A 23,655-nucleotide genomic window follows, 5' to 3' on the forward strand; every position below is an offset into this window, starting at 1 on the left:
CACAATTATTACATCACAATTATATATATATATATATATATATAGTTAGTTAGTGGAGAACTAAACTCTCATCCCAAACAAGTATAGATTTTTATTTTATTGTAGTAGAGCTTTAGACCTCTCTTATAACTAGAAAGTCGACTTATGAATCACAAATAAAAATTTTTACTGAGATATCATCTATTTTCATTTTTTTTTCGGTGACAAAATAAACTAGAGGATTAAAATTGAAATACGAATATTACAATCCTAGAAAAAACCAAAAGAAACCTGTTTCCTTTGGAAAAATACTTCATGTATCAAGCTTTTTTTCATTTATATTTGGGAATCCATTAATTATTGTTCTTCTGAACTGTAATTTATTTTTTATTGGATTAATAAATTAAAGAAGAGAAGACATCACGTATTCGCACGTAACGAGACCCCATACCGGGGAAGCGAAGTGCCTGAATCAAGTTAAATTGCTCACTATGGTCATTACGAAATGAAATTGAGAAAAAAAATAAAAAAGAATAAATTACTTTAAAAGTAAGATAATAGAAATAATAACAAAATAGGTGGAAATGGAGAAGCCACGGTGATCACTGCCCCCTCTCTATCTATCTTTCATTGTTATTTCTCTTTTTTAATTTTTTAAAATTTGAAATAATTGTTGAAGACAGCCAGAATATTCCATGATATATTCTAAATTTTTTAGTGAACGCAGTGAAAATGGAAAGGATGTCTTGATTTTTCCTACTAAAACCGGGACTGAGAATTACTTGAGAAAATTTTAAAATCAAAGTGTGTAATTAATTTACCCATGATGAAATGGGCAAATGGTGACGCAAGTTGATGATTGATACCATAGCCGAAATGGAAACCGGAAGACAGCTAGAGGTAATGCAAAAGATGATATAATGCAACGGCGTATATCTAGAGATTGCATGTTCGATATTAGTGGAATTATCTGTGCCTCTTTATTAATTATTTATAATTTATTTTTCATTGTATTATATCTTGTATCTCCTTTGTAATTAAAAAATAATAATAATACAAAAATATAAACAAAAAACCAGAATAGGTCTCCTTCTTTCTTCCTTGGGTCATTTATTACATCCGCGGCTGCCAGTTGCCCATTTTTATGTATCAATAAAGAAATTTATCCTCCCCCAAAAAAAAAAAGTAACAAAGAAAAGCTGAAAAACTGGGAGTATGACAGTCGTATTAGTCGCGCTCGACCTAATTGCAAGAGTTTACTTATTCAACTCTCAGTCCGTGGGATTTTTCATAACTTTTTTTAAAAAAAAAATACTTGTAAACTACTAGTCTCATTGGCCTTCTTATAATCGTAAATAAAAGAAAGCACTCGATGAACACTGTGTACCATGCGGTCACCTACGGAGGCGGCGCCTTTTCCTATTCTTTCCATTAAGGGACCATCTGTTAATCATTGGATCAACTCTTCCTTATAGTAAAATCAATCGCAACAAAAAGTTGATATAACAGTACAGACACGCGATTTCTTAAAGAGACTAAAAAATAGCCGTTCTTCCCGCTCCAATCACGTTTTTTCTTTGGATTCGAGCAGTGTGTTTGATTTCAGAGTTAAAGTTTTGAATTTGTAATTTTGATTTTGATTATGAAAAAAGACAAAAAAAATATAGAGTCTGTGGACCTCACCAATTTTGTTATGTAGTGTATTGAGTGGTGTATGAGATTGTATATTAAATAATATATGGAGCCCACCAGTTTGACTTTAAAAAAGTATTTTTATTGTGTAGTATATTGAGTTAAAGTTAAAATTAAAATTTTAAATCGTGATTCCGGAACCAAACGGAACGCTCCAGAATTCCGGGTGGTGAGATTCAGATTCCGCCCATGAGAGACGAATTATTATTAAAATTCTATTATTCCGAAGCCGTGCTGCTGACGTAAGTCCAACAAAAATACTTTTGCTGTTTGGTCAAGTGGCAAATGTAATTTGATAATTTGATTGGGCAACGTTGTATTCGAAGTGTTGGAAACTTTGTACATTTCCGCCCCCTCATCCAACTCCCGTCCACATTCCGACGTCATTGCCTCCTCCTCCATCTTCCTCGCCTCATCCTCAGGTGCGCAGCTCTCCTCTCTTCCCTCCATATCTCTTCACCCGTTGCTGCTCTTCTTCTTCTTCTTCTTCTTCTTCTCTACGTGTATGTATATATTTTATATATAGATAATTTGTTTGTACTGCGTGTGACAAGAGGGAAGACCGGAGTGAAAATTGGAGCAGCTCTGTTGTTTTGGTGCTCTGACATGGGCAGTGAAGTCGCTGATTTGGCGACTGTTGTCTAAGATCTGCTTCATTTGTCTTAAGACTCTTAAAATGGACCTCGGAGACATTACGTCTCGGTCGGGGTAATCTCTGGGAAGGTGATTTCACAGAAGGGATTACCCTGGCCCCGAGCCGCTTAACGTGTATATTATTATGACCTTACCTGAGAATGGAATGCTGCATGGTTTGTGCCGAGCAGTCGAGCCCCTTTTTTGTTCTCTTCGATGACCTGGACTGACTTTGGCAGTTCGGTGAGATTTCGGGGGAGCTGCTAAGCAGTTGATGTGAAAGCTTGAAGCTTATAGATGAAGGTTTGACTGATGCGTTGATGTCTTAAAACTTAGTCCACATGTGCATTTGAAGGATTGATTGGGTTGAGATGCCGCTTGTGGATATTGGATATCGAATGAGTAGTAGGCAGATATGGAGGCGCGATGCCACAGCAGCCCCGTGCTGTGATTCCGTTGGAAACTTTATACAAAACTAGGAGCTCAACTAAAACCTTAAGATTCGATAACAGACTCGAAACTGGGCATCTGAGTTATCAATTACACCAATGGAAAGTCGTCGTTTCATTGGGTCCTAATGTTTCGACACTGTCTGGTGGATGCTCCATACATGCTTCTGTTTTGACATTAGCAAGCAGTATGGATATTCAAGGTCTTGTTTAGAAAGGAACAATCCATTGAATTGCGCGGATACACATTAGACTGCCTATCCTGGTGACTGCGTCATCTTTAATATATAATTTTCCTTCTTTTGCAGGTTACCCTTTGAAGAGAACTCAACCAAAATTTCCCGACAAGTATTGGCTGCTAATTGTATCCTGGTGACTGCATCTTCAATATATACCCCATGGCTGAAAGGTTCTAGGGCAATGAATCAACAGAAGATAACGGAAATTGGTCCTTCAAAAGGACTGACGCATTCCTGTCAGAAAGAAAGTCCAAGCTCGATGGCTGGTGATTGTTCTGATCTTTCCATGGGATCTATAGTCCAAGCTCAAAAGTGTTGCCTGAGATCCGGTCTTGCAGGCCCCATCTCTCCTGTTTCCCCTGCTCACAGCTTAAAGAGCTCGTTTTCGCGGTCTTCTGTATTCTGTACTAGTCTATACCAGTCATCCTCAACAACATCAGAAGCTCATAGACTGCTTGGGAATCTGCCATTCCTTCCTCATACTCCAACGTACAATAGATCCCTTCCTGGTGTTGATTCCACAAAGTCGTCCTCTCTCTTTAGTGATGATATATGCAATCAAGGTGATGAGAGAGACTCGGAGGAGGCTCTTATGAAGGACTTCCTCAGTTTGCCCGGGGACTCTGCTGAAGGGAGCTTCCATGATATAAATTGTACCGGTGACAATTCCGACTTAGCAGAGCAGTTGGAACTGCAGTATCTGTCTGATGAGCTCGACATGGTCATGATTGACAATGGAGAAAACCCGAGGCTCGATGTAAGCGTGCTTGCTTTATTATCTTATTTCAAAAGGGAAAAGTCGATTCTCTTGTTCACTTCCTCTTTTGCAGCATCTTAAAGAATGTTTCTCAGTTGTATTTTTTGCGTCTCTCCTAGGACATCTACGGAACGCAGCAATCATCTCCCAAGCAAGCACCAGAATTGAATGTCAACAACTCTATCACGGCACAAGGTATCGATTCCCCTTCAAGTCAATCTCCTAGTCCTAATATGCACAGACCAAGGATGCGATGGACACCAGAACTTCACGTGCGTTTTGTAGAGGCTGTCAACAAGCTCGATGGTGCTGAAAGTAAGCGGCTCCCACGTCTCTCTGCTCTTTAGCAGTTGCTTTTCTCCTGATATGGTTCCCTTCCCACTAATTTGCTTTCAAATCTACAGAGGCTACACCAAAAGGCGTACTAAAGCTCATGAATGTCGAAGGTTTGACAATTTACCATGTAAAAAGCCACTTGCAGGTATATGTCTCAGCAATCTGCTTAAATCATTAATTACTAGCAGCCACCGTCTAGTTTATTCCTGCATTCTTCATCTGTCGTATTCCATTTGCAGAAATATCGTCTTGCCAAGTACATGCCCGAGAGAAAAGAAGGTAATGGTGCATCAATTTTTTAACGGTGCATCAATTTTTTTCTTTTTCTTTTTTGTTAATATATGCATGGAGCTAATATTTTGCTCATGTTACTTATCAAAAAGTAAAAAACATTTCACTCATGTTGAATTATTTCAATTCACTCATCTTGCTGCTCTTTGCTTTCCTTTAGAAAAGAAGACTTCTAGCTCTGAAGAGAAAAAGGCAGCCAGTAGCAACGATTGTGATGGAAGAAGAAAAGGGTCAATACTCTACTCTCACTTCAATACTCTCTGTCTCGTCTTCTCTTTCCCCTGTTCTGTACTTTGTTGGGATTCAAGCAATATTTTGTGCTTTCTGTGTCCTTTTGTAGGAGCACGCAACTCACCGAGGCTCTTCGCATGCAAATGGAAGTCCAGAAACAACTGCACGAACAACTTGAGGTAATTTAAACTCATAGTACTGACTATTACCGATTCTTTTCTTTATTAATGCCATCATTTGAGCGTTAGTTATTGCTAGAAGATATCGTGCAGTGCATTTACTTCTTAATGCTCCCTTCACCTTCTATGGGGCTAAAGAATGGCCCTTGGGATCAATCCAATGGGCGGCAGATGAAGCCCTGGAATGTTGAAGACGACTTTGATACCATGTCACAAATCGAAAGACCATTTATCTAACAAGCCTGAGTGTCTAGATTAGTTGGCAACAACCATTTGAAATATTTCATCACTTATCAAAACAAAAACAAAAACGATTTGAAATGTCCTCAAGCATGTCCAATGAAGCTCTTGTAATATGTGTACGACTGAAAAACTATGCAGGTACAGAAGGCGCTGCAGTTGCGGATAGAAGAGCATGCACAATACTTGCAGAAGATTCTGGAGGAACAACAGAAAGCTGGCAGTGCCTTGTGTCAATCAACTCAAAACTTGCCATCACCGAAAGATAGTGTTCCTTCTGATCAGGCAGGGTCATCCAACTCCGACTCTGGTCCTCCTTCCGAGTCTTTGAAGCGAAAGAGCAGTGTCGACTCTGATGATCACGTAAGTGAGCAGAAGAAGAAGAGGCTCAGCCTCGAAGGTGACTCTGCATCCACGCCTTCCAGTGAGGTCATCTCAAAGAGCCCCCTCCAATGACTATACGATGCCTATGTTAGTTTATTCTTTGCATCTGTATTGGAGTTGTATGATATTGGCATGAATTTATTTCGGATATTGACAATTTGCTTTTGGAAATGGAAATTACTGGATAATGTTCGGTTCATCTTGGGTTATACATGTGGCTTTTTTTTTTTTTTTTGGTTGTGATGTTTGAAAAAGTAGAAGACAAGCGAACTGGTGAATTCTATGACGGGGGCACAGTACATAGTGAGTCTTGCTAAAATGTGCATACTTTGATTTTCAAGTAAAATACTGATGAATTCTTTTCGCCGGCACAGTACTTTCGGCGAACTGATGAATTCGACTAAAATCGACCAAATCAAAGTACAAGGATGAAAATCAAAGAGACAAAAGAACCCCTGAAGTTCGGGGACCATTTTATAATATTTGAAGTATAATTATATGGCGAGTATGGAGATTAGGTGGGAAGAACATGATGGACACTATCCGAAATCGAAACCAATTTCCTACGATTCCCATGGCTTCACAGGGATGCTTTGCTCATTCCTGAAGAAATTCATGGGATCAACCATTGTCTTCACCTTCACCAGCCGATCAAAGTTTCCACCGAAATACTTGATCCCGTAAACCTTACCCTCGGAATAGCTATTCTTGCCTTTTGATGTAACCCCGACATCAAGGTCTCGGTAACAGAGGAAAGATCTTCTTGGGTTGCTAGAAACGTAGGGGGTCATGTAACTGTAAAGCCTCCTGATTTGGGACAGGTAGTTTTTCTCAGCTTCGGGTCCCTCTTCGGTCCAGCTGATTGAGTGCTGGATCTTGAAGAGGTTACCGGTACGGTGAGGGAACGGAGTTTCCGAGGTTGCAATCTCGTTCATTCTTCCACCGTAGGGATTGAAGACCAGCTCGGGCTTCCCCAGCGCAATCATCTTTTTCCATAGCCTCTCAAGGTTCGCCTTCGGGATTGGCTTTTCCAAGTAGTCGGATTTCCTCTTTAGGAAGTTCATCGAGCCGGGGACACGGTCAAGGAGGATACTTGGGGAAGCCTGCTTGTAGAAGTTACCCCACCACACGGCTGACTCGATCCAGCTCATCTCAATGCAATTCTCTTTCTTGAGGCCCAGTTCAGGCAGTTCCTTGCCCAGTAAGGAGACCAATTTTTCAGCCCCGCCGAGGAAGAGAGCTGTAATAGAGGCCCTGATCGTCTTCCGACCAATCCGGCTGCTTGAAGTTGTTGGCTGGACTGCAAGCCTCATAAACAGATTCTCATCGGTCGAGGGCGCTACTAACTGCCACTTGTAGACAAGGTCGGTCATGTTTTCCTCTATGGTTTTCTCGACATGAAAAACGGTGACAGTCTCAGGCACTGGGACGAGCCTCACCTTGTAGGCCAACACGACACCAAAGCTTGCCCCACCCCCGCCCCTAATGGCCCAAAATAGGTCCTCCCCCATCGAGTCACGGTCAAGGATCTTACCATTCACATCCACGATCCTTGCATCGAGAATGTTATCCACCGAAAGCCCATACTTGCGCAACATGTTACCGTACCCTCCACAGCTCAAGTGCCCACCGACCCCAACAGTCGCACAAATTCCCGCAGGGAACCCATAGACCTTGCTGCTCTCCCATATCCGATAGTAGAGTTCCCCAAGGGTGGCCCCCGCCTGTACCCATGCGGACTCGTCCTGGATGTTCACATGGATCATTCTCAAATTGAACATGTCAAGGATAATAAACGGGTCGTCCGAAACGTAAGATATCCCCTCAAAATCATGGCCCCCGCTCCTTATCTTGATATGAAGCTTGAGGATTTGAGCACACAATACTGCCCCTGAGGCATCAGATTCGAGGAGCGGAGTCACGATAATTAGCGGCTTCGGGGTGGAGGAGGTGTTGAAACGGCGATTACGGACGTATGAGTTGAGGACCGAGGCGAACGACGAGTTGCTCTCTTGGTAGACTATCTTCGAGGCTTGGTCGAACGACTGCCTTTGGCTCGTGAGGCATTGGAGGAAGCTATCATACAATGAATTCGAACTGCAGAGACTGAAAGAAAAGAGGAGGAGGAGGAGGAGGAGGAGAAGGGGCACTGAAGCTGAACGCCTCGACATTGTGCAGGATGATGTGTCTTTTACTTTCGTTCCGTTTTAGGAGTATCTGACATCATATGTTATAGGAAGTGTGTTTCATTTGCATTAATTTAAATCTATCAGGAAATTCTCATGCCAAGGAGCAAACCGATATTCGAGTCTCGGCCAAAAGGAAAGGTTAAGGTAGCATAACTTTGTTTTGGGATATAATAAGTCGGCAATTCGGTGCTTACAAGGATGATGACTGTTACTATATCGAGTCATCCATTTTCGTTTGTTCTTTCTTTGTCTCCTTGCAAGGGGTTGTGATCCTTTCGTTTTCATTTTGTTTAGCAGACCTCAACTTTGATGTGCCTCAAGAATCAGCCAAAGAGATTAGGAAAGGAGGCCACCATGACTTTTTGTGCTTTTTTGTTGATCTTTTCAAAGATTTTCTCTTTCACATCCTCTGGGAACAATATATCTTTACTTTTCATTAATTTGTAAGAGTATTATATAAGCTATATTTTGAACAAAAAGAAAGGGATTTGAATATTGAATGAAATTGTGTTGGGCACTTCTTATCATTTTTATCTAAACATTCCTTTGTTTAGTGACAAAACTCCCGGTTCTTGTTGCTCATCATGAGGCTGGCAAATCAAAACGATTGATTCTTACTTGTGGCTATATATTTTATCAAGCAAAGATTGTTTGATCCTTCCAAGTATCATCCACCCTTCCTCCTTATTCATTTCTTATCTTCCTGATTCAAAGACCAATTTTCCTGGATTCGGAGCCTGTCCTTTTTGATTCGAAGATGTCATTTCCGATTTATAATCCATATTCTATTACTCGGAGCCCATCAAACTTTGTCTTCGAATTTGTCGGTTTTTTCTGTTGTTGCAATGTAATTTAAGATACAGATAAAATAGGGTAAATTTATGGATCTGGTTTTTCCGCGGCTCCATAGGAAATTGCTAAGGATCTGATACTTTTTTTTATCGAAAGTGATCACCTTGCTGTTGTGATCTGATGATGATAAATTTTTGCATGTAAATGTATTTTTAGCAAATAATAAATCAATTTACATCGTTCTTTCGTATCGCAGGTATCGAATTGTGGAATGTTCACTTAATATATAGCTTTTTTTATTATATAAGTACTAAATATATAGCTAAAGTTCTTTTTACCAGGGAGGCTTGTAATTTAAGAAATAGAGAGAGGTGAAGGGGCTTCTTGAAGTTGAGCGACTAGAATCGATGAAATCAAAGTACAGCAAAATGTAAAAGACAGAAAAGAAAAGTTCGAGGACTATTTCCCCATTTGACCTTAATAAATAAAATTTTTTAACACTAATAAGAATGTAAGACTCCATTCAACCAAAAAATAAAAAAAATTAAAGACTCCTTAATTAGTCAAGCAATTACTCTTTCTGTTTTTCCTCATATACCATCATTGATTTGTGAAACTGAGAAAGATATAATTAATGAGGGAAAAACTACTCCGTGTGAATTCTCTCCTCAGTTTATATTTTGACCTCCCGTTCCAGATACGAGATTGCAACAAATTGAGGTCAAAGAGGGAGCATTTAATTGTCCTAAGATTTTATTCCAACATTTAACTTGATTCTTATTAATAGAGAAAATTCGGGAGAGTTTTACTCTTTATTAGGTCAACTTGGCTCGAACTGAATTAATTGGGGTTACGGATACTAAGGTTCACATAGAAAATATATATATATATATATATATTCACAAAAGTCATTTATTGATACATGATATATTATATTTTATATATAACCAAGCATCTATCGTATGTTTGTTTTGACCAAGTCGGAGGGACGGAGGGTGAGCGCAGATCAGTTAAAAAGATCAAACCATGTCCAAGTTCGAACCAATCCCGGGCTTATGCCTCATAAGATTATCGGAGAAAAGCCCCGAATTCGAACCAAATATCTCCTCTACAATTGCCGAAAAACACTTTTCATCTCACTTTCTTTTTTCTGCTCTCGCCTTGCTGCATATTCTTAATAAGGATCTCTGGATTAAGATCATAAAGTAAATTTACTAGCTACAACTTTTTCACTCTCTCTCTCCCATTACTTTTTTTCAAGTGAAAACCACATCTACTTCTCAAAGGGAGGTGTAGCGCAGTAGCGAACGTCATCACCCGATAATCAAGAGGTTTTAGTTTTTATTTTATTGCACTAGACCTACGGACTTCTCTTGTGATCAAGGAAAAAAAAACACATATGCTTAACCTTTTCCCTTGCTTAGTTATTGTTTTATTCTTTAATTAAAATGATTCGTGATTCGTCCCGATCTAACTAAATTTAAGAGAAATACTGAATCTTTTGATATCTGTTTGATGTTTCGGTTATACTTTTCCGTGTGTAGCGCGGATGTCTCTCTAATATATATAATGCCTAAAAATAACACCTAATATAGAGCCGCATTTTCATTTGCTTTGGTGCTGCGAGGTCCGGTCCTTCTGCGGCTCCATATAAAACTGCAGGACCTGATTCCAGTCATCGACAGGACCATCTACCCGGTAATCCAGTGGCCATAAGTTTTTGACATAAAACTGAGAATTTTTTTCAAATAATAATAATAAAAAGAAAAATATATAGAAGGAATTATATTTTTTGTTACAAGGGGAGACCATGAGGTAATACAATGAAATATAAATCCTAAATATCTAATAAAATTGTACGAGTAGTCCAACCTGAGTATTGAACCTGGAACATTTTGGTATTCAGGCGAGAGCGTGCACTATTGCGCTACATCTTCTTTGATAATAGATTATCTTTATTACAAATTTACACCAATCAATCCCATGAGATCACATAACCATCAAATAAATTTTCCTATTTTGGGCTACGAAAGAGACCCATAAACCTAATAGGGATACGTGAAAGAAAATAAACGAGCACATACAGTAAGTAACTTGAAATCCTTCAATTTTCGAATGAGTGTCGCTGCGCTGTGCGCCAACTCCGTTGACAGGGACTCGTCCAGTTGTCAACAAAATAGGTTCACCCCGGCACTGAAGGTGGCGACACAAAAAAAAAAAAAAAAGAGTTATAAATTCCCTCTCTTTTCTCCCTTCGCCTTCTCTCCTCTTCCTGCTCAAACACAGAGCAGACGCCATCAACACTGTTTCATTATCACTCTCTGTTGTCCGCCTCTTCATCCCTTTCCCTGCTGCACTCTTCCTCCAAAGGTAACCATCTCAATCTCTTCTCCGTTTCTGCTCAACACCGTGAGGTGATTAAGGTGCTTTGTCAATGGCTTCCTCGCTTGTTTTCTTCCCCCACTGCCTGAACTATCCGTTGATCTCTCAGTCATTGCTTTCCGAATGCAAAAAATGCATCGACGTCTCCGATGGAAAGCATGTATGTTCATCGTTTTAGGTGTAAAAGAAGCTCCTTTTGATCGGAAGAAAAAGCTGTCTCTTTTTCCTGTATGTTGAGGAACGTGTGGGGAATGGGATTAAAAGGAGAGTAATTTCGCTGTGACGATGAACTGATCAGAGTACTTGCCACAATTTAGGCGATCGCAATTCGGGAAAATAAGGGAAAATGGGAAAGAAGGGTGCTTTGAGTCTGCTGGACGAATAGGGGAATAATGGGGAAAGATATTGCATTTCCTTTTCCAACTCCAGCTTACCAAACGGCTGGAAGTATGTGTGTCAACTATGTGTCCGTATCTCGTGTTGGTCGCTTATTATGCTTAGAAAAAGCTCTCGGCTTTCGCTCCAAGGGGGGGTCCAGAGCCGTGGCTGCAGCGTTTCTTTGCTCGACCGGCTGAATATCCCCCCGTTATCCGTACATGGACATGTGCCGAGGTCTTGCGTAATCCTAGACTGAAGCTTATGCTCTCTGAAGGTTGTTCTATGAGTCGTCCAAAAATGAAAACGGGGAAAAGCGGGAACTTTTTGTATTTGATAGGAGCCACCTTGTCCTGCATGTGTTACCAACATTACTGTTCATTTGTTGCTTTCAAGACAATATTTAGGTGTTTCGTAATCCGGGCACTGGAAAGCCAACAGTAAATCATTGTCGGCCGACTAGAAAGATTAGGTATGGTTTCGATTTCTCTTAATCATTTTCCCAAGCCAAACACATCCATGCCACACTCGTTGTGCATTGGTTGTCATCATGACCCCTAATGCTGGAGCTCTGGCAAGGTCAAGTGGCCGCAACCAAGTTTGGCTGGAGCTCCAGTGAAGTATGCCGGTGGGGTCTTGAGGGAGCCCCTGTGGGCTCATTGGACTGGGATGAAGCTCTGGCGAGGTTATTGGTGGCCATAAATGAAGATAGACGTAGCTCCAATGAAGTCTCCAGCACCAATGGGATACTAGATATTTGACGCTTGAACCAAGAAAATAAGTTATTGTCCTGCAAGATGTTTTCTTATTAAATGCCAGAAAAACCTAATCATGAGGAGCCAATCAAGCCTTGGTATAAAAATTTCTGTATCTTTTTGCTGCGACACCATGTTCTGATTTATTGCATCAGAGCTGTCTTTCATCTCGGCATATATCATCTTCTCTTTATTCCATGAAAGTGTGATGTGCCATGAAAAATATTTCCTGCCACAGCACTTGACCTTAATTCCATGCTGTGTACACCAGGGCCTTACTAGGTCAATCGAAATGGTTGCTCATCAGCCATCTGATGATATCAAGGATCACGGAACATTCTCTAACAGGAAAGGGGGCAGGGTTCGATGCAACTACTGTCAGAAGGAGATGCAAGGGTTGCGCCGCCTCAAGTTCCACTTGGGAGGTGTAAAGGGAGATGGAACAACTTGCCTTAAGGTTCCTGCAAATGTCAGGGAACTATATCAGAATGAGAAGTTTGAAAGGAAGAAGCATAAATATTATGACCTTAAGAGAGATATGCTTTTGTTGGATCCCTTAAAAGAACTTCCTCAGAAGAGAAACTGTTCCCAAAGATCATATAACTTCAAGGGAACTAGACCTGAAAGTGATAGTCTCATTGGCATCAGTACCGCAAATTTGACTAGTTTCCAGGAAATTATGTACTCGACAACAGGAGATAGGAGGTCGGAGTACAAGAGTTACCAAGAAGTGAAAGGATCGGTTCCTCAGGCTGAAGTGACAGAGTTGCAAGATTATGTGAAGAGAACCAAGCAATCATGGTCCAGCACTGGGTGCAGTATCTTGCTGGACACTTGGAGGAATGGACAAGGCCAAGACTTCGTTATTTTCCTGGTAGATTGTTCCGAGGGTCCAATTTATCTGCAGTCGTCCAATGTATCTTCTTTTAGTCTTGACAGTGATGCCATACAATCAATGCTAAATAAGGTCATTGAGGAGGTTGGAGCCCAGAATGTTGTTCAGATCATTGCTTGCTCAACAGCTGGTTGGTTAGGGACTATGGAGAAGCAGTTTATGGAAAAATGCAAGACAGGGTTTTGGACCGTGAGTGCATCCCACTGCGTTGAACTCATGCTCGAAAAGATGGCATTGATGGACTCAGTCCAACCTGTACTGGAAAAGGCAGCGAGCCTCACGAAGTTCATGTGGAAACAGAAAGACAGCTTTCCCCTACTTGACATCAAGGACCCCTTCTCTGAGGGGAAGTCGGCAGCCATACCCTTCATGACTCTTGAGAACATCGTAGCAGAAGAGGAGAAACTGATCACCGCATCTGAGTGGAAAGCCTCAGTTTGGGCTTCAACAGAAGGGAAAATGGTGTACAAACTTTTCCGGCTCCGATCTTTCTGGAGCGAAGCGAGGATGGTTCTGAAGGCAAGTGTGCCGCTGGTTCGTCTCTTGGCTCTGATTCACAGGGCTGACAAACCACTTATGGGGTACATTTACGAGACCATGGACCGGGTGAAGGAAGCAATTAAGATGGAATTCGAGGGCAAGACGTCAGAGTACATGCCCTTCTGGAAAGTAATCGACGAGATATGGGATAAACATCTCCACAGCCCATTACATGCTGCAGGCTATTATTTAAACCCGAATCTTTTCTATTCGAGCAATTTCCACCTTGATACAGAGGTAGCCTTTGGCCTCCTTTGCTGCATAGTTCGCTTGGTTCGAGATGAGAATATGCAGGACCAGATATCTCAGCAGCTCGACGAGTACCTACAAGCCAGAGGTGATTTTGAAGAGGGGAGCTCCATCAGATGCAGAGACAAACCTCCATGTAAGGGAATTAATGTTTTGTCTAATTTTAGGAAACTAATGCTTGTAATCGTATTCCTCTTTCTTGAAAATCTTACCATGTGCTACCTTTGCCTACTTCCTCCGGTAGAACTTTTAAAGGTCGTTGAAATTGCATTATGTTGCAAGTTTCAAGTACTGGGAGAATTAGTAGGCACAAGTTGTGGAAGAATTAGCATAGCACTCTCAATGATCGAACAAAAGCTTGTGGTTAGTTCGTAGTTGAAGGAGCTGACTGAGATGTGGGGTCGGACTCACTGCACCATCTGTTTAACACAGTTATATGGGTCAGTCCAGATTTGTCCAGTTCCATAAGCTTCTTAGGTGTTCTGAGACCTGTCCAGAAACTAAGGACCATGAATGCTAAAAATACAGATAAAAAAGCTTCATTTTTTCTTTTTTGCCATTCCTTCATGTCTTGTTGTATGAGTTGCCTATGATTTACTGCTATTGCTGCTGCTGCTACTGCAGTGGAATGGTGGTCCAAGTATGGAACAGAATGCCCTGAGCTCCAAAGATTTGCAATTTATATTCTAAGCCAGACCTGCGATGGACCGTCAAGATATGGCCTGAACAAAGAAATGGCTAGGAAGCTGCTGACAAGTGAAATGAACTGCGTCGACCAGCAAGAACAAGCGCAGTTGCGGGAGTTGACATTTTATCACTATAATCTGCAGCTCCTGTACTCTAAGAAGCACCGCGGGGAGGGCAATAGTTGCTATGAAGACCTTGGTGGGGAGTAGACAAGTATATATGCTCTTTATTAGGTCTTAGCTGTCATATCATTGTTAGAGCAATCATTTTCGATAGAGGAAGACAGGCAATATACAAAAAACCATTGTCGTAAGATAACTAAAGGAACAAAGACACAACCTTATTGGTTTATTATTGCTTATCTGTAGGAATGGATTACTATCCCATTGGTTTAGGCAACTGAAACGAGGAGAATTCGATTGTGTTTTCAGTCTTTGCAGGAGCATCATGTGTAATGGCACAGCGTTGAATGATAGACAATTGATGTGATCTGACCTCTGGTTTCCGATCAAGTTCCAAGGCCGGAATCCCTTTTAGCTGTGTTAATTTATCCGTGTAAGCAGACATCTGCAGAACATATCGAGTTTGATATATATGCATGGTGGACTATCCGCAATGTAGGACCAATACTGTAGGTTCTGTCTAAAACAGAGTTGCCATTGCCCCTGCATATACTTACAGGAACAGTAATGGATGACTGTCTTTATTATAGAATGAAGATTAGTATCTTTGCTCTGCGAAGTAGCGAGAAGAAGAGGTTCCGGCGACGAGGCATCGTTTTGGAGAGCATGGAGTGCCTCCATGTTTCGTAAAGACACTTCGAATGAGGCTGCCTCTCCAAGACCACATGGCATTTCAACTTTGTATTCGTATAAACATGATTTCTTACAACAGGTTAACTAACTCGTTTTTACTTTTCAACTAAATTTTTTTCTGTAATTTTGTTTTCAGTATTTCATTGTGCATGTGGAATTCTCCCAAACCGCACTTAATTAGAGGAAAATAGGACGTTATTAAAATATACAAGAAAAATATCACAAATAGAAAATTTTGGAAAGTTGATAGAAGTTTACATAAAAAAAAATGTAGCAGCATGAATGCATGATGAATATGACGAGATGACAAAAGTAGACCTAACTACATATATCTATATACATAGATATGTATATTGCATATATTATTTATGTACGCGAAACTTTAGCTCCAACATATGTAGAAATCTAAACATCATAATTTATAGTGTTTGCGAGGGAGGAAAAGACGTTGCCGGGGGAGGGTCCTCAGCGGTCCTCCCTAGCGACGAGCATTGGTTGGACTCTTAGAGAGCTCAACCTTAATAGGTTACTACGTACCTACCACCTTTGTATAGTGTTCACAATTTCTCCTTCATAGAATGTCTCGAATAAAATAAATATGTTATTAAAAGATATATCAATGGATAATTGAATATTTAATGAGAATATCTATGTTCAAAAGGAAAAATATTTAATGGACGTGTCTCTAAATGTTTGAAAAAACAATTGCAAGAATTGTAAAAAGAGTTGGGAAAAAAAAAAAAGGTTGAGCAATTTCACGACAACGTTTTAGGGTTATGAGGGGGTAACACGACTAGAAGAGACCTAGATGTCGTAATAATATACTAGATGAAGACCATGTCTTGTGGAATAAAATCGAAGTAAAGTACTAGGAATTCAGAGTTGAAAAAAGATTAATATGTCACTTTTAGTTTTTGTTTTTTCTTTGAAAAAAAAAATATAGAACCCTTGAACAGATCCTGTGCCATATTAATAGGCGAGGCAATGGAATTTTCCAATTTTTATGCTTATTAAAATATCTTCTATATGTCATGAGAAACTTTCTTCAGTGTTCCATGTACACTATTAAACGTCGGAAAATCCTTGTGCGAAACTCAAAAATATGCAAAAATATCTTTTCTATCACATGATTTGATCAAAGTCAAACCCTTGAATACGAGATATTCTTCGGTGATCTTATCTCGTCACGTGTCGTGAGAAAGTACCAATTAAATTGTAATAAACTAAATAACAAGTGCTAATCACTCGATTAACCGTGATAAATTTTCTTAATTGAAGTAATTTTATTGGTTCTTTCTCACCATATTATTATAAGGTGGGATCATTTAAAATTTTCTCCTTGAATACTTGCACGTAAAAGTATGGAAAAGGAAAAATTTTCTATAGTCGTATCGCTTCTTAATGTGAGAAAGAACCAACCACATTGCAACAAACGGAAAAATAATAACTAATCAATCAAATGATTATAATAATTGTTTCTAATTGTACTAGGTTTTTTTTCCTGTGCAATTCACGTGTTATTGGTCACTAGTTATTTTTAGGTGAATTTTTAAAAATTTTGACATCATAATTGAAATATTCATTAAGTTATATATATTCTTAAATTGAAACCATTCAAATATTAGTATTACAATAACAAATTAAGGATAATTGAAAATGAATTATAATACCAAAAATGGATGAAGAATATTATATTACCTAGAGAAAATATTACATTTTCTTAAATATCAAATTTTAAAAATTTAAAATAGATGACTTCCATGTATTTTGTGAAAAAGGAAATACAAATTATCTATTATCATAAATTATTCTTGGAAATTCTCAATTTAAAATTTTTTAAATAGAATTATCTTTTTTTTTTTCAAAAGTGCTCAATATTTAAACATGCTTCTTGTATATTAATAGATTTTTATTTTAGCTACTAATTATATCGGCAAGTTTTCTATAGATATGTTACTTTTGTATTTTTTTCTAAATAAATTTTGAGATTATATTTTTAAATCAAGAATGTGCTTATATAATAATAATATTATTTATATGCATGTACTAATTTAATCTTAATTGTATATAATACATTTACAATTTTTTATTCAGACATTTATCTATACGATATGTACTAAATATAAAATTATCTTTCTAATTCCATTTATTATGGGGATATAATTATATATATAGATTAATTTAACTAAATTTTCTATCACATTATTACGAGGTAAGGCCATTAAATAGAATAAATATAAATTTTTCGATAAGAACAAGTAAAAGAAAAAAAGAATTAAGGGAAAACAATAAATGCACTAAATTTTCCTCAACTTGTTCCAAAAATGAAATTTGTTCCCTGTAACTTTTCAGCCAAGCACAAGACCCATGAAATTTGGTCCTATTTAACGGTGCTAATTCTTGATTAGGGACTAGTTCTCCGTCAGAAACCAAGAGGGATCAGAGGTGGGGGCGAAAATGAGTGGGTGGGTCGGTTTTTTGGTTAAAATTTTCGATCCTTGATTTTTTTGGGTAAATTTGTCAAACGTAAAAATCATCAATAAACCAGTTGAAATGAGACAAAACCGACCACTAATGGCTCAGATTTTTTCGAGTGGTTTTTTTCAATTCCCAAATTTAAAAAGATAAAAATTATAGAATATGAAATAACAAAATGAAATTCATAGCAATTATCCAACAACAATTATAAGAAGGAGCACGGACTAGTACAATACCTATATTCAAATGAAATTGAAGACATACACAAACAAAGCAATGTTGAACTCAAATAGCATAAAATTTGGGTAAATTTCAGATTTTGGAATCGTGGAATTGGGAGAGCAGAGCACAAATACATAAAAGTTAGGATTTTAGTTTTCTCTTTTAAAATATTATTATAAATAAATATTGTAAATGCTACAGATATTATACATAAATTCATAAATAAAAATAAAAATGACTAATTTCGGTTGGGCCAGGCCGTCGGATTTTTTGGGTGGGACCTGACTTTTTTAGTTCGATTTTTTTTCACATGAAAAACCACCCAAACCTCATTTAGGGTCCTTTTTTTTTTGTCAAGTAGGGTCGGTTTTACGATTTTTTGGTTTTTCACTCACACCCCTAATTGGAGGTTACGATGAACGCAGGGCTGGCAGCTACCATTTAAGGTTTAGCCATTTCATTTCCTCTCTTCCTATCCCAATTTTATGAGAAAATTTTCGGTAATCATGACATAAAAGAACACCACTTAGATTATAATCAACAGCTTAATGTGCGTTAATCATACAACTGACTGTCATAACAATTTATTCACTGTCTTATTTGTTTGTCCTCATTACGTGATCTTGAGGTAGAGGCCATTTAAGATTTTTCTAAAACTACGTAGAAACTAAAACTCAAAGATTAAAGCCCGTTTGTTTTCAGGGTTAAAATTACAAAAATTTAAACTTTAACTTTAACTTAACCCACTACACAACAAAAATACACATTTTCAAAGTAAAAAATTTTAACTTTAACTTTAACTCAACACACTACACAACATTTGTCCTTTTTCACAATCAAAATCAAAATTACTTTAACTCTGAAACCAAACGCACCGTAAAGATTGACCGATCAGAGTTTATTAACTTACACCTCGGATTAGTTACAGAGTTCAAGGATCTAATGTCCAATTTGACAAGTTCAGGGACCAAATACCATTTTAGGTACATATTCAAGGGCCAAAGTACAATTTTACAAAAAGAGGAGACAATTGTACGGAGAATCCAGACAAAAGGGATCATAATAAATTCTCTCTCTATTTCTTCTTCTTCCTCTTCTGCTCATTAAGTCGCCATCCCGTTCTGTGTTTCGAAATCACTTTCTGCCCCTTTGCTCTTAATCTCTGTTTGCCCTTTCCCGAAAGGTACCCATCTCTTTCTCTCCGTGTCATCTCTGTTTCAGCTTCTCTTCTTAGCATAGCGGGGCTGCTTCAAATGCTTGTCAATGGCTTTCTTTTAGCTCGTCTTTCACCCCTCTTGGGCTCTCCGGGTTGATCCCTGTATCCACGCTTTCCCGACGTTAGTGCAAAAGTAGCCTTGCCTTTTGCTTTGAGCTCGCTCCCATGAAAAGGATGTACTTTATTATTATGATTAGTATTTGTTTTTTTTTGGGTTGGAAAAACAGTCCTTTTTCTGCTGAGGAACGTTTTAGGCAGTGGAAAGAGGGAGTAATGTTATGCAGCCTGGCATTGCTTCGAGTAGATGCCATTAGCTACCTGAAAATCAAAGGATCTGCTGCGTACAGTATGAAGTTTGACGTTTCGGGACTGCATTAGGCTTCCACTATGTGTACATTGTGTTCGTGAACTTGATGGCGGTCATTTTATATTAAGTACACGAAAGAAATCCGAGTTCATTTTGTAATTCTTGTTGGAGACATTCATTTAGGAAATATGATGTTTCGGAATAAGGTTTTCTGATCGAATCGGTCAAGTTTACAACTTAGGAGTTTCTCGCTGGTCAACAACCCTCATTAAACGCCCAAATATTCCTTGAGGTTATGCCTGCGGTCAAATGGACTGCATCGCTCCTTGAGGCTTCTAGATGGAGCGGATTGTTGGAATGTCGTAGCAGGCACATCTTTTTTTTTTTTTTTGGGCAGTATAAGCTTCCTAAAAGGTTGGTTCCTCGTTTCAAAAGGAAAAAAGAATCATTAACTTTTCTTATGGTCCCTCCCTTGTCATTGGATATAGCAATATAAGACTGGTGTTTTTCATCTCTAAATATGTCATATATGCACTTCGTTTTCTTTCATGAAAGAGTGATGTGGTGTGGAAATGCTTCTAGAAGCACAACTTGACATGCATTACGTGCTATGAATCAGCAGGCTTGTGGTCTTGACTGGATAAGTGAAGATGACTGCTAATAAACACTCCGCTGATATCAAGTATCATGGAACAATAATTGACAAGAAAAAGATGAGGGTTAGATGCAGTTACTGTAGTAAGTCGGTATCCGGGACCAGCCGCCTCAAGCAACACTTGGGAGGCGTGCGGGGAGATGTAACGCCTTGCCCTGATGTTCCTGCGAATGTGAAGGTACTCTTTCAGGATTTGATTTTTCACAGAGTACGAAGAAGCATCAACAAGGAAGTTCTTTCGCTAGATCCCCAAGAAGAAGAACTTCCTCTTAAGAGAAGCTGTTCCCAAAGATCAAACAACTTCAAGCACAGTAGGTGCGAAAATATAAGCCCAAAATATACCTTTTCTATTAGGAGAGAGGAGTCATTCTCTACTTCAGATGACGGTGAAATTGAAGAAGATATTCCATCAGAACAGGCCCGGAAAATCGGCAGGTTCTTCTATCAAAACCTCATAGACGTTGATGCTGTGAATTCAGCTAGCTTTCGAGAAATGATGTACTCGACTGTGGGAAATAGCAGGCCTGACTACAAGATCCCCAGCTCCCGAGAGCTGAAAGGAAGAATCCTTCAGGCTGAACTGACTGAAATGCAAGACTACGTGCAGAGAATCAAGCAGTCCTGGTCTGGTACTGGGTGCAGTATCTTACTGGATACATGGACGGATGAACAAGGCTGGGACTTGGTTAATATTTTGGTAGATTGTCCCCAAGGCCAGATTTATCTTAAATCATCCAATGTTTCTTCTTTCATTCTTGACCTTGACGCCTTACAGTCGATGCTAAATAAGGTTGTTGAGGAGGTTGGAGCTGAGAATGTTGTTCAGATCGTAGCTTGCACGACAAAGGGTTGGTTAGGGGATGTGGGCAAGCAGTTTATGAATAAGGGCAGGACTCTGTTTTGGACCATCAGTGCATCTCACTGCATTGAGCTCATGCTTGAAGAGATTGGGTTGATGGGTTCAGTCAAGCCTGTCCTGGATAAGGCCACCAGCCTCACAAAATTCATGTTGCAATTAGTAAAGAGAGAGAAATTTGCCTTAGATTACTTCAGGGTGCCGCGTTCTGATGGAAACTCTGTGACTACAGCCTTCATGACTCTAGGGAACATCGTGGCAGAAAAGGAGAAACTGGAGGCAATGATAACCTCACCTGAGTGGGATGCCTCGGTCTGGGCTTCCATGGAGGAGCGCAAGCGGGTGGCTGACCTGGTGAAAGACCCTTCTTTTTGGGACGGCTCAATGATGGTTGTAAAGGCAAGTGGGCCTCTGGTTCGTGTCTTAAGTCTGATTCGCAGGGCTGATACACCACTCACGGGTTACATATATGAGACCATGGACCAAGTGAAGGAAGCAATCAAGAAGGAATTCAAGAACAAGGAGTCTCAGTTCATCCCCTTCTGGGAAGTAATTGATGAGATATGGGATGGCCATTTGCACAGCCCATTACATGCTGCAGGCTACTACTTGAACCCTAGTCTTTTTTATTCGAGCAATTTCAACAGCGACACAGAGGTGGCCTTTGGCCTGCTTTGCTGCATAGTTTGCTTAATTCAAGATCACAAAACTCAAGACCTGCTTACCCTTCAGCTCGACAAGTACCGACAAGCTGAAGGTGCTTTCGGGGAGGGGAGCTCCATTAAATGCAGAAAGAGACCTCCATGTAAGGGAATGAACATGCTTTATCTTATTCTTGAAAAAAAAGGAAACCTGCTTTTCTTTTGGGAGAAAAGATGAAGGCAGCAATTGCTGGATTACATTTTTAAGATTTTTTTTTCTAAGTAAAAGGAAGAAAAGCTTTTGCTTGGCTTGTGGTAAATTGAGTGGACTGAGATGTGGGAACACGTTTTGGGTTCAGCTCATATGCCTTCATTCCCCTGAATTGTCTATGTAGTATAGCTACTATATGGGTTTTGTGAAGAGATCCAAATTAATTTGTTCCATGAACTTGTGGGGCTCTGAAGTTGTTCCTCGCTAAAACTGTTCGTATCTGAAAAGAGAGTAACAAGAGGTAACATCATCACCATGTTCTTATATCAAAGGGAGCTTCAGTTTTGTTTCTCCTTTCATTCTTCCTTTGTGCGTTTTGCTTATCTGATGGCTTCCTGACTGCTGCAGTGGAATGGTGGTCCACTTATGGAAGAGAATGCCCCGAGCTCCAAAGGCTTGCCATCCGAGTCCTAAGCCAGACCTGCGATGGGGCTTCTGGATATGGGCTGAGGAGGGAAATGGCTCAGAGGCTGCTTGTGAATGGAGTGAACTGCGTCGATCAGCAAGAGCAAGAGCATTTACAGGATTTAGCATTCGCTCACTATAATCTGCAGCTGCGGTACCTCAAGAAGCAGCCCCTGGAGGCCAAGCACAGATCCGAAGAGCTTGGTGGACATCTGGGTGGGGAGTAGAATCTTACCCTCTCATTAGGACATCTAGATCACTAATTTTGTTCTCTTGTATTTTGTGTCTAGAGACAGAAAGGAAATGTACAGGATGGAAGTAGGAAATGAATCTGAAAGGAAGGAAGATGCGGAGATAAGTTCAGGCCTCAGATGTCTTTTTCCAATACATAGCTCGACCAGGGATGCCCAGGCTTGGTATAGTTCCGGGTAAAGATGAACTTATGCATGCTTAGTCGACATGAATAACTTAGTTGTGATATACCTTGAAGCTCAGTTGTACGTCTCGGGTATATTTTTGTACATGAGAAGAATGGACATCCCCATGCCGTTTTGTTGCTCTGTCTATAGTCATCAGATCTCATCTCTAGCATTCACAACGTGCAAATGGGGCAATCTGAGCGCTCACTGCCGGACCAAACCATATTCCAATTGGGTCACCCGTATTCTACTAGACGCTACGTGACATCAACGTATGAGGTTTATACAGGCACGGAAGTGAGATACCGTATCAGCTAAGTGAATTGGACTCTTGCTCACAAATCCAATAAATGCCCAAGACCGTCCAAATTATGGAGTTATTCCGTAGAAACAAATGTGGGTTTGTACGTTCGTGACAGACTACACGGTTAGCTTGGAAAGAATACGCAGGCTAAGCTAGTGAAGATTACGAGTTACGTATCGGGATTACCACGTAAATCATGATAGAGAAATGCTCTTGCATTAAGCTATTGACCTCTAAGTACAAATTTTTCACGCAATTCGATAGAGAGAGAGAGAGACCAAAGTCATGATCTTCCGGAAAATTGCTGAAGAAAATTCTTCAAACTCCCAAATTCAAATTTCAAACACACCCATAATTCAGGACCTACGGAGCTACGCCGGCGTCCTGTTTAATTGCGTCTCTTCCCACAAGCAAACAGACACTGACAGATCCATTTTTCTCGTACTTTCGTTTTTTCTAAGGGTGGAAAAACGAAGAAGAGAAAACTAACACTTTTGTCCCTCAAATTTTGGTGAGCCACCACTTGAGTACCTCAATATTTTGCCCCAACAGTTGGGTACCTCAATTTTTTGTCCCACCACTTTGGTCCATATGCTTCACTATTTTACAGTTTAGCTGTCCTTTTGTGTGTTTCTTTATGTTTAGGTAGCCTTCTCTTCCACAAAAATTCGAACTTCTTGTGCTTTTGGTCCTTGTTGTCGTCCTCTGTGGAACATCATTTACTGCCCTTTCAACAAACATCATTCATTGAGGTGGTCCCTGCAGCTTAAAATTTTTTGTTTGTTTGTTTGT

At 39.6% G+C, this 23,655-nt stretch overlaps 4 protein-coding genes and 1 long non-coding RNA gene across 9 annotated transcripts; 3 read left to right on the plus strand and 2 right to left on the minus strand.

The window, feature by feature from the left end:
- The first annotated feature begins 1,940 nt into the window (after positions 1–1,940).
- Positions 1,941–5,638, plus strand: LOC116201076 (myb family transcription factor PHL6). 3 transcript variants are annotated; one of them, XM_031532164.1, is made up of 8 exons: positions 1,941–2,093; positions 3,062–3,749; positions 3,869–4,064; positions 4,154–4,230; positions 4,325–4,364; positions 4,537–4,606; positions 4,717–4,786; positions 5,168–5,609. In XM_031532164.1, the coding sequence occupies exons 2-8, from the start codon at positions 3,174–3,176 to the stop codon at positions 5,480–5,482; spliced, it is 1,344 nt and encodes a 447-aa protein (XP_031388024.1). In that variant the 5' UTR covers positions 1,941–2,093; positions 3,062–3,173; the 3' UTR covers positions 5,483–5,609. The 3 variants fall into 3 exon arrangements, with proteins under 3 accessions (XP_031388024.1, XP_031388025.1, XP_031388023.1); XM_031532165.1 differs by lacking the exon at positions 1,941–2,093 and adding an exon at positions 2,424–2,607; XM_031532163.1 differs by lacking the exon at positions 1,941–2,093 and adding an exon at positions 2,644–2,956 and having other exon boundaries at positions 5,168–5,638.
- A 214-nt stretch (positions 5,639–5,852) lies between these two features.
- Positions 5,853–7,758, minus strand: LOC116201075 (berberine bridge enzyme-like 21). Its single transcript, XM_031532161.1, has one exon. The coding sequence runs from the start codon at positions 7,579–7,581 to the stop codon at positions 5,974–5,976; it is 1,608 nt and encodes a 535-aa protein (XP_031388021.1). The 5' UTR covers positions 7,582–7,758; the 3' UTR covers positions 5,853–5,973.
- Positions 7,759–10,394: 2,636 nt separating this feature from the next.
- Positions 10,395–15,038, plus strand: LOC116201074. The gene is made up of 3 exons (XM_031532160.1): positions 10,395–10,761; positions 12,175–13,723; positions 14,212–15,038. The coding sequence occupies exons 1-3, from the start codon at positions 10,507–10,509 to the stop codon at positions 14,481–14,483; spliced, it is 2,076 nt and encodes a 691-aa protein (XP_031388020.1). The 5' UTR covers positions 10,395–10,506; the 3' UTR covers positions 14,484–15,038.
- Positions 15,039–18,661: 3,623 nt separating this feature from the next.
- LOC116201794 lies at positions 18,662–20,451 on the minus strand. The gene is made up of 3 exons (XR_004155946.1): positions 20,310–20,451; positions 20,047–20,131; positions 18,662–19,105 (listed from the first exon to the last, which is right to left on the minus strand). It is a non-coding gene; the product is annotated as an uncharacterized LOC116201794 (long non-coding RNA).
- LOC116201793 lies at positions 18,886–22,704 on the plus strand. Of its 3 annotated transcripts, none has more exons than XR_004155945.1 (3): positions 18,886–18,972; positions 19,935–21,976; positions 22,084–22,225. XR_004155945.1 is itself a non-coding variant. In XM_031533198.1 (3 exons), exons 2-3 carry the CDS (start codon positions 19,963–19,965, stop codon positions 22,365–22,367), a joined length of 1,950 nt encoding a protein of 649 aa, XP_031389058.1. In that variant the 5' UTR covers positions 18,886–18,972; positions 19,935–19,962; the 3' UTR covers positions 22,368–22,704. The 3 variants fall into 3 exon arrangements, 2 of the variants coding, with proteins under 2 accessions (XP_031389058.1, XP_031389059.1); XM_031533198.1 differs by having other exon boundaries at positions 19,935–21,628; positions 22,084–22,704; XM_031533199.1 differs by having other exon boundaries at positions 18,888–18,972; positions 19,932–21,628; positions 22,084–22,704.
- The last annotated feature ends 951 nt before the right edge of the window (positions 22,705–23,655 follow it).

The sequence above is a fragment of the Punica granatum genome, chromosome 3 (assembly GCF_007655135.1).
Source record: "Punica granatum isolate Tunisia-2019 chromosome 3, ASM765513v2, whole genome shotgun sequence".
NCBI lineage: Eukaryota > Viridiplantae > Streptophyta > Magnoliopsida > Myrtales > Lythraceae > Punica > Punica granatum.